The following is a 12866-nucleotide window of genomic DNA, read 5'->3' as shown; positions in this document are numbered from 1 at the left end:
GCTTGAGAGAAGAAAATCTTATTTTCTGTATTTTAACAGATTTTCCTCCCTGGTTTCTAGCTGATGTCAAAGTTTTTACTAGCAATAATTCAACTAGGAATAGATTTCAGTTTCTCCTTTGTTTTATCCTATAAATGGGTCTTCAGCACAGTGAAAAGGTAGCTGGAAAAATAATTTTCAAGAATAGTGATTTTATATCTAGTTTTTAAGTTAAAGGAAGATAAAGTCACTGTTTTTGTTCTCACTACAGTCAAATTAATGTATTTTGTCTTGGCAGTTTCCTTTTCCAAGGACTGAAGAATGGTGAATGATTCTTATTTAATCAAGAAGGCTTTGCCTTTATAATGCTTAGACCTATGGGCCTGTACTAGGAAAGCAAGCTGTAATCAGCTTAGCTGTTGCTGAATTACACTTATCTCCACTTTGCCAGTTTAACTTCCCATAAGTATGCTAAGCACCTCTTTAGAATACATTGACCTCTAATTATTTCTTGCTTTATGTATCCCTTAGCCCACATTGAAGAAATCAAGAAAAATAAAATCCTATTGGTGTACAGTGTAGAATAATGCAACCTGCTTTTGTTTTGCTTTGTTCTGTATGAAGAATTACATTTTTACACAGTTGCGTTTGCCAAAACTCAAAATGCCATGTGTAATGATTAAATTTCATACTTTATCATGTAAAGTGACACTGATTAAACTGTTTTTAAGTAATGGAGAGCAAAATTGCATTATTCAGGCTTTTGACTGTGAGATTACCAAGTTGCAAAAATTCTAGCTATGCCATAAACTTTAGTCTGAGGTCTTTCTGAAGTCACAAGATGCACTGGATTTGTGGGATTTGTGCACTGGGACCTGTGCATTAATACACCTGCCTTGGTAACATTCACTCACTTCTGAAGGCAGAGCATGGCTGGTAAACAAGCTGGCTTTATGCTTGAGTGAGAGCATTTCACTTTCTTTTCAGTGGAGGAATTTTCAGCCTGGCAGCAATAGCATTATAATAACTGCCAGCTGCTCACTTGGCACAAGAGTGCCTAGAACCAAGAGGAAGAACCTGGTGCATTTATGTATAATTTATTTTTCTCCAAGACTTGAAGGTTTAGGCCTCATAAATATTTTGATCTGGTCTTTGTATGCATCAGTCTGGGAATATGCAAGTGGAGCCTAGTCTGCAGATTTTGGTTTGGAGTATATTGCGGTAATTCCCACCAGGATAAGATGAGAAATTATTTTGGGAGATTCATCTGTGAGTGGGTGGTCAAGAAAGAAGGAAAACCTTTAACAGTAAGCAGATGGACCTCCCTCATTTTATACTATATATTGGGGATGCGAGATAATCATCTCCCCAAATATTGGACAGCATAGACATGATTTTCACATCAAAAGAATGAAGTTCAAGACATTATTTGTGAAGCAGAAACTCAGGAATGGAAGGGAGACATTTTTGTATTCTCAGCTCTCTACTTGCCCACCACTGTCAAGGCTGCAGAAATGACATCTGCAGGGGTTCACAGGAGCAACATTTGTACCTCTATCTGTAAACTCACACAGCTGCAAGCAACAAACCACTTCTTGACTCACAGTGCCACTTTCATCTGGTATTTACACCTGGTTTTAAAACCTACAGTCTACCAGAGGAGAAAATACGAAAGGCTATAGGTTTTGCTAATGTCTTTATTTCTAAATTCTTGAGACGTATCTGGAAACAGACCATACAGGGGCAAAAAAGGTAGCAAGTCCTGGTGGTCTCTGTTAGGCTGATTCTGAGAGAGAAATTTTACTCTGATCTGGTAATAATTGGGCCGTAAGTATCTGTGCAACAAAAACTGAGGCACCCAAGAAAATTAATACCAGTAGGAGCTATTTGGCATTCCTAAGATGCAAGCTCCTTGCATCTCTACGTTTCATTTCTTATGGGGGACAATCTCCAGTGAATTAGAGGAAACTGAGATCCAGACCATTTCACTTGCATCTGTGAGGGAGGGGAAAACCTTTTCCTTGCTCTGAAGAAGTCCTGGAGCATGCATGAGAGTATAGTATGGGACTGGCATTTGAGAATTCAGAGCTCTAAACTCTAAAGGAATATGTGATTTAAAAAATATTCATTCTTTCTTGGCAGTCTCCGTGTGTTAAGTAGATTTTCTGGAGAAGGAGCTGTCTTATTCAAACTTCCATACAGTAGTCATTTAATGAGTCTCTGATCTCAGCTGCTGGTGTAATGTAAACAAATGCTGCTTTACTATAACAAAGTGCTGCTTTAGTTTTTTTTTTTTTTTTTTAGATTTGTGCCAAGCCTGTTCTATTTCAAATGAATGGGGAAGCAACATTTTGACTGAAAGCAACAGCTATAAAGCAACCTGCTATACAAATCCCAAACTTTTAGTTGGGAGTTCCCACATATAGGGCTTGCAGTTCCCTCTACCCTCTTGTCCATGTCTCAAACAGGATTTAAAGCAATGAAAGAAATGGAAGAAAGGTAGAGCGGCCTTCTGTGCTGGCTCTAGGCAGTAGCAGGAACGAAGATGTCATTCTCTTTTCTTTCTTTCCCTCCTTGTTTGTGTTGCAGTACAGGGATAAGATTTGTGCCTTCTTCCTGCTGCATATGCACAACACCTGTACTTAATGAGAATCTGAGAGGAGGTGGTTCTTTCTTTTTCCTTTATCCTTTTGATGCTACTTGTTCTTCCTCCCCTTTCCTCTAGATGTGCATGATAATGAAAGAGAGAATTTAGTCAGATTTATGCTTTTTCTTTCATGTACAGCTGTATATGTCTTGGAATATTACAGTTTGGTCCCTCTCTCCTGCCTTTCCACTAAAGTTTCATCGTGTTTCGTGGTTCCCAGGCTTCTCAGACAGCAGTAGGATAATAAGCCTGTGATCTATTTCTGCTTGGGCTACTTACAGGTTTTGGCTGACAGTGAGGCTGACCAGCTGCATTTTGTTTCATGGAGCTGCTGTTGTAGCTTTGAGTAACAGGAAGAGAAACTGGGTTCTCCTCAGGCTGAAGGTGGGAGGAAGACTTCATTCTGCAGTGTCACAAAACCAGTGGAAGATGGCATTTTTATCATGCAGGTTCTTTTTCTCACAAGCTGTCAGTGCCCTGTGTAAAATAAATGTAGTTTCAGAAACTGCCATCATCAAATTTATCCCAACTGGTCTCGGCAGAAGCAGCAAAACTGGAGGTTGTGTGGGATACTGACTACAGCTCTCTGAAATGGTTACTTCAGGTAGGGTCGTACCTATAGGCAGAATAACTTGAAGGAGTCCCCTTAGTATTTTTGGGGCTTTATGACCCATTTCATTTGCCTGTTCATTGAAATGATCACTTGCCAAGCTTTCTCTTCAAGAACCAAAGTGATACAAACAACAGTGTGTAACATTAGATGCAATTAGTTGTTGAGATTCTTAAATTCAAAAATATAAGTGGAGTCATTTTGTTTGTTTATTTAGGTTTTATCCCCTACACATCTGTGGGGATGCACTGTTTTAAAATCAGCCCTACTGGGTGAGGTAAAGCTGGAAGTGTTGCACACTGATGCCTCCCAATGACCAACTTAAAGCAGCACACTATGTCTATTTGTACAAACTCTTCCCCTCCCCCACTCATAATATCATCATTAGATCATCTGTTTAAGTAACTATTAAACTTACTATATACCAGCCAGCAAGTGTCTTTGTGTCAAATTCTCATTTAAAGTTGTGCAGTGGTTGCATACGTATCAAGAGAGGGGGAACAGCTGCATCACCCTAACGTGTCTGTACATGGAGCCAGTAGCTCTTGGATTTTTAACACAGTGGTAAGAATTCCAAGAAAGTTGAAATGATATCTAGTGTACTGCTAAGCTGGAAAAGAAAAATCAGTGGAAATGTCAATTCATATAAAATTCTATCTGCTATCTTACAGTATCCAACACAAACTTCAATGTTTTGTTGTCTGAAGAGCAGGTTGTGTTGTTTCAGGATTTTTTTTGTGCTTTTAAAAATAATATTCTCTGTATCCTCCAGCCTTTTTTCTTGTATTTTTCTCACACAACTGTATTTAAATAGGGCAATGATAAACCAAGTCATTTTTGAATGCCAATTAAAAAAAATAAATCTATTTTAAGGGACAACCTAAAAACCCAGGAAGTAGATAGCGCCTTTCAGAGACAGTGTTTTTAGTTCAAGGTCAGACAATTGATCTTTAACCCACCACACACAGTTTAAAGTGGTTGTTTAGCACAGGGGTTGTCTGCTGATATCAGTGCTTTTTTGTATGTTTTTATTGGTAGAACTTAATGAGATTACATATATTTTGATGAAGAATTGCTGCTGTGTAAGCTTGCCACCTACCTACAGTGACTCTTATGAATATTTGATGACAGTAAGTAGTACGAACTTCACTGTGATGCTCACACACACACACAAAAAAAAGCAGCATAGGAATAGCTTTTGTTCCAATTTTTTGCTTGCAGTAAACAGTGCGACATTCTGTACATGTTATTAGACATATCTAAAATGTTTCTGAAAACTAGCAGTTTTGTTTGAATCATTTTATTCACTTAGCAAGGGAAGGATGTAGAGTAGAAGTGCAAATTTTAATGCCTGTGTTTCTATTTTAATTTGAGTTGGGGTTGACCGGTCAGTCTTATGCTTCTAGCTATGAATTAATAGTTGAGAAAGAGGAAAGAAAACAGTGGTTTGTACTCATCATTTTGCAGATGCAGCAATGCTCTACAAAATCTAAAAATAATATCTGTCGAACAACAATTGTGTAGACTTCTGTGGAATGTCTTTGGTCCATGCAGTCTCACCTTATAAATCCTATTTGTCTAAACAGTGCTTTGCTATCATATTGCAAATTAGGCAGTGTCTGTCAATAGCAGGTGTTACATTTTATCATCCCTTCATCTAGTTTGTTTTTTTTTTTGTTTGCAGTATATTATACGTTCTTCACATTGTATGTTGTTTCGAGATATTTTTGTGTGAAGCTATTATTGAAAACCAGATTCCCGATATAATTGTGTGAATTGTGATACTTGTTTTTTGTTTGCACATTTGAAAAATCACTGATTTTATTACCAGCTGACTTTGCCGACCCTGTTCAAAACACAAGTTAACTAAGTTGCCATAATTTGTTTAATTTATATACTTTTCCATTTCTTTTGAGATTTGTAGGGGCAGCTACATAGCTATATTTTTCTTAGTGGTGATGACAGCAGCAACAGCTCTAGCATTCATAGTTGTTTGAGGGTTTTTGTATTTAAAATAACCTGGTGTAGTAGTTACTAGAATTATTTTCTCCTGTAGCTCCTGCATATTAAGAGTATAAGAATTCATTAATGATACTATATTATTTTTCTTGAAAAGCTGGAATTTACAGAACTTACTTTTCTTTCAGGGAATCTGTTTCCTCCTATTGCATGTCAAGATCTTCAGTTTGTTCTGAAGGCTGGATATTTGGAAAAACGCAGAAAAGGTAAGTTTAACTATCTTTGTGAAAATGATTTAGTTTGTGTTTTATATCTGGGACGTCTATGTGTCAGTATTTGAAGTTGTACACACAACTTTATACAGGAGTGATAAATAAAACTGAATAGAAATTGAAACGTTGAATCATTATTATGCAAAAGAAAGAACAGCACATAATTGCTTCTATACTGTTAAAAGAAAATCCCATTTCTTTGACTAAAAAAATCATGCTGTGAAAGTCCAGCATCAGCCATAATTCAGAGACTTTTAGGTATTTTTGAAGAAAACATGAGGAACATATGTAAAAGTACCATATGTTGACTTCATGTTTCAGTGAGCATCAAGATTTATTTTCCTTCAAGAGGGCAAATATTGATCTCAGCTTTGGTTCAGTCAATATTTACCTTGATTCAATAAATCTTATATTGTCACCTTAATACCCACTTAATGCTGCAATAACTGTAGGAAATATTTAGGAAGTTGTTCATAATTTCCTTATATTTAATGTTTCACCTGACTTCTCTCTTTATATGATTTCAAATTCCCATTTACTTCCTTGCCACCAGCTTTTATTTCTGGTTTCCCTTCTCAGTGCCATACATTTGTCTTCTTCATATCCAGATTTTGCTTCCTTTACTTAGCATTATTCCTATCTCCTCCCTCTTCCCTCACCCTCGAAAAGAGGTAACACATTTGTGTTCAATAATGCTATAAAGTGATGTAACACAAATTATATTATTTGCAGACCACAGTTTTCTTGGCTTTGAATGGCAGAAGCGGTGGTGTGTCATCAGTAAGACGGTCTTCTACTATTATGGAAGTGACAAAGGTAATTATAACAATAATGATAAACCATTAAAATGATCTTTTAACAAAGAGAAGAAATATGAAACTAAGAGGAAAAATGAAAGCTCCAGTGGAGTTGGAAACTGAGAAACTAAGGGTAAATGAAACTTGAAAACGTGAATGGTTGTAAAAAAGTGCTTTGAATTTTATAAATATATAGAATATTAAATCTCAGAATCTGTAAATGATGTGCCCATTTTCTAAAGCAGGAAAACTGAAGAAAAAAGTTCACATTACTTGTAAAGCTACCTCATGTGCCAATAACAGCTAGCTATTAGGTTTGATAGTACTCTAATACTTAATTAATGTACTGGACAGCAAATGCTCTTTCTGTCCAAATGGGATTTTCATTTGAAAATACCCTACGGCAATTACACCTTCTGCGTTGTTTAAAGATGGTTGAATCCAGGAAAATGTTAGTCTAAAAACCACACAGTGGAGTTTCATGTTTCTTTCTAAATTACATTCTGGAAAAGTTAGAAATGAAGTAAGATATTTAACTAGAAGCCAGTCATGGAGACTAAAGCTAGTTTTTGAATGTGATTTCTGATTGTCCGTTTTGAAAGAATCTGGCATAAGTGTTGGGATATCACTTTGAATATTCAAAATTGTCAGTCAAATAAAGCTTTCTTTAAATTGTGTGCCAAGTGTATTTCGTATGTACGAAAGGTGTAAGGCAAATTATACAGAATTGTATCTGTAATTATTAAAAGTGCAACTCTCTTTTTTTCTTAAAGAAAAAACAGAACTTATTTCTGCACGAACTTTCAATTTAAACATTTTTCTTCTGCTTATGTTTGTGTGACTCTACATGAGATTAGTGCAGATAGTCTTTTCATATGGTTTTAATTTAATTTGGTTCAGTTTGTTTCACTACTCAATATGCCGACTCAGTTAAACTCATTCTCTCTTTAAAAAAAGAAAATTAAGGTAAGGGTATAATTGTATCTTATGTACTTTGGACTTGTAAGTTTGATTTTCATCTTGCTACAGTTTCCTCTCAAATTCTGTTTCCAGAATTTTGTTACTATATTTGCTGTATGTCCCCTTTTCTACTTTACTCTTTCCTTGGGATTTACAGATTGGTCAAGCTTCAAAAGCGTAAACAATCTTTCTTAACAAAATGAAAATAAAAAAAAAAAAGAGGACCTGTGGTCTAATACTGTTTTGTCTATAGTAATTTGTTACTTTCTCTGGAAAATTAGCTTGTGCTGTTTGTTTATATGTAGTTGCACGTTAAATACAACTCCAAAAACATATATATATATTTTGACATTATATTGCTAATTTTTAAGGTTTGTTTTGGGTTTTCAAAGCTTTGGCTTTTCATCTGCTAGTTTTTGGTCTTTGGATTAAGGTGGGTAGACTGCCTATCTCCTTTCTTCCATTTTTATTTTATAGCAGTTTGGCTATCGAGGCTGCATTGTAATTTCTAATACCTGTGCTGAAAATTAAGGTACCTGGAAGCATGTTCCCTAGCATGGGGTTTAGGGTTGGTTGAAAAATCAAGAATTGATTGGGATACACTGGGATAGCTTTCCTTTACTGATTTTCAGACATGCTTTGGCTTATACATTTAGAGCTTTTGTAGACCACAGATTTGTTGAGGGAGATCCTCCTAACCATACCCTAATGACATGGGAGAGGTGCATAGTCCATGGAGCATCTTTCGGGATCTGTGTAGATGTGTCTGGACTCCATGACTAGCTCACTGAGGAAGCAAACATGTCAGATGCATGAATTTCTGCTGTGCCTCCTTGTGACTGGTGCTGTTAGTGCAGGAAAAACTAGCACAGCATGGTGGAATTGTGTTTTCTTGCAGATCTGGGATGACCAGATCTGACCAGAATTTTAACAGTAACTCCAGAACTTGTCTTAGAAGAAGAAAGCTTTACTTTTTAGGCTAATATGAAGTACTTTCTTCAGCCCTCTGGTGCCATGGTATACAAGGGAGCCAGTTCCAGTGAAGAAGCAAGTTGCCATCATTGTGTGTAAACTGGATACCTGTAATTTCTTTAGATCAGTGGCAGACTAATTTACTATTGAAATCAAGCTGTCATGCTGTTGTTTGTGGACATGTGTACTGCTGTTTGTTATGTTCTCTAGCTGCAGATTGTCAACACGGACTAGGTGTGTGATAAACGAATCCCGAGGAGATCTGGCATGGATTTACTGGAAGAACATGAACTGTTCTCACTCCCACTACAGCCGGCAGTAGCACCTGCTGTGGTATGCTGTAGCATTTGGGCCCTTCTTTAGCTGAGACCTTTGGTGCTGCACCAGACAACTTGGGTCATGGGGAGAAGGAAGCTGTGTAGTTCACAACTGTAGGGTAACTGAAGTATGCGTTTGGTTGGCTTAATAGAAAACTGCTGCCACCTCCTGAATTATTTAGATGGCAGTTGTCTAAATGACGTTGGTCTGCTCTAGCCTGTTCAATGTCTGCAGACATTTTGTATCAGCTGGGCCCTGGTTACTGACAGATTTACGCAATGGGAATATTCCCCTTTTGTCAATGTGAACCCAATTTGAAGAGAGACCAGGCAGACGAGGGGGTCCATATATGCTTGCAGTCATGCTGCACATCGCCTTTATGAGTAATCTAGTGCTCTGTGTGTTGGGGGACACAATGCAGAGAGGTAGCTGGGATTTCTAGTTCTTGTTTTGCCATGTGTATGTTTTTAAATCCTGGACATGTAGACCACTAATCTGTAAAGGATAAGTTATATCCGGTAAAACATTTATTTTGTTGGCCAAGTTTTGATTTTTTTTTTTTATGCTTAAATATCAGTATAACTGAATGCTAAATTTGAGGGTAAAGATTTATATTGTGTAGATAATTTGATGTTTCCAAAACACTTTTAATTATAGTAACTTTTTTTTTTTTAACATTAGGAAAATAACAAATATGGAAGGGTATAGAACTGACGAGCACGTGTAAGGAAAAGTTGCAGAACCATTTTTCAGACCTGTGTATTGTTAATGAAAAATATGACGCCTAGTCCAGAAGCATACAATAAAACCTAAAGCCTGTGAAAATACAGTAAATGACTGTGTGTGTGTATGTTCACATAAGAGGTTACAGGCATCCTTTTAATGATTGTGATACCTGCTGGCTAATTCATGTCTTATTTCTTTTTTCCTCCTACATTTTCTGATACTTTCAGTGCAGCATTGGATAGTGAATCAGTGTTATCTCTGCAATACAGACAGGTCTAAGTGTGTCACCTACATTTCTGTTTCCTGATCGGTGATGGAAAAACAGGCCTTAAAGGTTTGACCTAATTAAACGTCGGAAGTGTGTATTGCAGAAAGTGCATCCATTTTTGCACTTGTGCTGCAATACTCATCTGGTATGTGGCCCACATAGAAGTGCAGCACAACATTGAAGAGAAGCATGTTCAAATACCAGGGCAGGCCTGGATTTCTAGAAGCCCGTCTGGTCCTTGTTTTCATAGTCTTTCCTTCCATAAACATCCTTCTCTTTTCTTTGCTTCCATGAAGTAGCTTCCTGAGTTAGGTACCCTGTTTACAGGTACCACTATTTTTCTCTGTGATCTCTGGCAGTGCCTGTGTACTCAGCCACCTAGTAAGTATTGCTACCCCTTCAGACCTCCAAGTGTATGGACAGGAAAGTTAATTTAAATGAATAAATTAACAGCCACAGTTTTACATGCCCTTCTGTCTGAGCAAACTGGAAAGATCAGCTACATGTTTAGCAAGGTAGTAATTGATAAGTGAAATTGGTAATCAAGACTTGATTCTTCCTAATTGCCTACACTTCAGTTTATAGTGCCGATGTAGTGACATAGGCGGAAGAAAAATACCCTAATTAATTCTTTTTTCCCCACATTATTGCCTTTTTTAACTCCTGAAGTTTTATTGTGCCTGTGGCTATATGTTTGTAATAGTTTTTAATTTTCACAGGAAGTTTAGATGTGCAAACAGGTAACTCTAAGTTTCAGGAAGGTGCAGGTTTATATAAGATCTTGATTCAGGGGATACTAAGCAGAATGTCCAATCACAAGATGCTATGAAACCACAGTAATTAGGCTTGTCCAATTAAAAAAAAAAAAAAAAAAAAAAGAGAAAGAAAAGAGATCCTTAGCAAAATACAGTAAAATAGTGCTGATTGTCCTGTTGAGCAATATGTCTCTGTGAATAAAAGAAGGTGCTGCTTGTTACTTTTTTTTTTTTTATCTTCCCTTAATCAGTAGTTAGTGTAACTGTTAAGTTTATGTCCATTACTTCAAGATTTCCTGTCATCTTGGTGGTTCATAAGTCCTGCATTGCTTTGTAGGCTCAGTTAGTCCACTGGGACAACTTTTCAATCCCTGACTTCTGTGTCTGGGATTGAATATAAGCAAACTGGTGCACTAAATAGTGTGTTTCAATCTTTGCCTCCATTTTTTCATTTTATCATTTAGATTTCTCAAAAGAGGAAAAAAAAGACTATTGCAGTTCAGATTTGCAGTCTAAAAGAAAATGATTGCTATGCATACGTTTGGAAAGGGCTATTCCAAAAGCTGGAAAAGGAATGACCATTTTGGAGATACTGACATGTACTATTTTTGAAAACATGCGGTAAAGTATGTGAAAGTACATTTAGCATGAAGCCATGTAAACTGTAAGATCTTACAGACTCCTAATTTCAAGATGAAGAGAGTTAAATTATAGATTCTAATAGTATCTATAAATACTTTGTCACTTTTCTGAAATCTTTCTGTTTGCCTTTGTTCCTCATGCATTTCTCTGTAACTTCTTTCCTTTCCACTCTCTAAGTCCTCTCTGTTCTGCAGAGTGCACTAATTCTTTTTACATGTGCTAATAATATGGTCACATCGCCTTAGGCCTCAAATTTACAACCCAATCATTTCAAGACCCAGCTGAAGGTTTACTCTCCTTTGTTTTAAAAGTTCCCATGGACTCAGTTACGCAAGGCTACTTCACAACCCTTTTTCTCTGCTTCCCTTGAGACTCCCTTTTCCTAATATAATACTGGCCCTGTTTCCGTTGTTAACGTGTCACTATTTTTAGTATGCATGAAGCTCATATGTAAGAAAAATGTTAAAAATGTTTAAAGTGATCTCAAATTTCATTCAGATCTGTATTGTTTGTTTTAAAACCTAAATGCACCCTAAATTTATTCATCTCTAAAAAAATTTATATCCTAGGTTTGACTTTTTTTTCAGTATTTAGTTGCCTGACTGTCCGCTCTGTTGTACAAGTTCTTTACCAATCTAAATTGCCGATGCAAAATGATCTGAAGAAACCCAGATTCTTTTTTTCCTGATGCATACCTGATATGAGGAGAAGGGAAGAAGAGGAGAAGATGAGAGTAAAGAACAGCTTATTCTGAAATGAAATTTGACCTAATTCTGGACCAACTTGTGCTTGATGATGATTCCTTTTCCTTTTTTTACAAAGCTGATACTGTTATACTTTTGCAATTCTGTTCTATGTTGTACTGTGACAACTTAAGAGTTTCCTGTTGTTGAATTGCAAAGCCCTATCTTGAGAAAATAAGAGGTAACAAGACTGCTACCCTTTTTCAGAGAAGTGTGTTTCATTCGTCCCTCCCTCATCCCTTCCTAATATGCTGGTATATTCCTGCCTAGGAAAAAATTCTGGTTCTAATTTGGGATTTCAAAATGAAAGTGAAATCTCTGTGATGTAAATGGGCTTCCTGAGGCTGTGGACATCTAAGGCTCCTGCCATTAAAAACATCTACATCTAATTCTTGGTCTCTGAGTAAAATCCTTAGGTCTTTAAAGTTTTTAAACATCAAAACCTGTTTAATTCTCTCTGAAGCACAGTCTCCAGAAAGTATTTCTGGTATATAATTCTGAATGGGGAAGTTCAGAAGTCAAACCTGCTTAGCTGCAAGCATTCGCTAATAAATGAAGTTGAGGTGATCACTTGAGTGTGATTGTCACAAGATGGCCCAGCCTTCAAGCCTACACCTGGCTACGGTGCCTGGCCAAACAGCTGCCTTGTGTCATGATCAGCCTCAAGGCAATCAGGTAACAGGGCTGGTCTCCAGTCCTTCCTAGAGAGGTGTATTCTGTAAGAGCAACTGGGATTTGTGAGTCTCCATTGCCTGTCACCATCTGTGGATGCAGCTGAACTGTTAATTGTCCACTGTCCTGCCATTTGGTATCTGTGAAGCTATTTCTCAGGACGTACTAGCTCTGTGGTTTGCTGCTACAAGGAGTGTGAATGCATGCTTAGTCTTTCTCTCAACTTTAGTGGGTTCTGGGTTAGAGTTGTGAAGTGTCAGGTTGTCTTAAAATTTCCTCATGGTTAACATTTTAAGAGTGTGCACAGTGCTACGCTGGGCTTTAATCAGGGGTACTTCACTGCACAGATAATTAGAAGCAAAAGTAGCAATGCTATGGCTAGTCTGCTGCCATAAAGTTCAGTGAAAGAATTTAATAGCAAATGATATATATTTTTTATTGGTGTATGCAACTAATTTTCATTAGCACAGGAACACAATGTTCTGAGAGTTAAGACCAATATCTTTCTGTTTGAATTACAATGTTCTTTGAAAGAACTAGTACTGA

At 37.0% G+C, this 12866-nt stretch overlaps 1 protein-coding gene across 2 annotated transcripts in view; it reads left to right on the top strand.

Moving 5' to 3' along the window:
• The window catches only part of SKAP2 (src kinase associated phosphoprotein 2), a 114770-nt gene that overhangs the window by 62057 nt on the left and 39847 nt on the right, over positions 1–12866 (top strand). For both annotated transcript variants that reach the window (XM_035556472.2, XM_035556473.2), the window contains 2 exons: positions 5384–5461; positions 6200–6283. In XM_035556472.2, coding sequence (XP_035412365.1) covers positions 5384–5461; positions 6200–6283 — 162 coding nt within the window. The remainder of the gene's footprint in view (positions 1–5383; positions 5462–6199; positions 6284–12866) is intronic.

Source organism: Cygnus atratus, chromosome 2, assembly GCF_013377495.2.
Source record: "Cygnus atratus isolate AKBS03 ecotype Queensland, Australia chromosome 2, CAtr_DNAZoo_HiC_assembly, whole genome shotgun sequence".
In the NCBI taxonomy this organism is placed as follows: Eukaryota; Metazoa; Chordata; class Aves; order Anseriformes; family Anatidae; genus Cygnus; species Cygnus atratus.
This window is presented reverse-complemented; position numbering and strand designations above follow the sequence as displayed.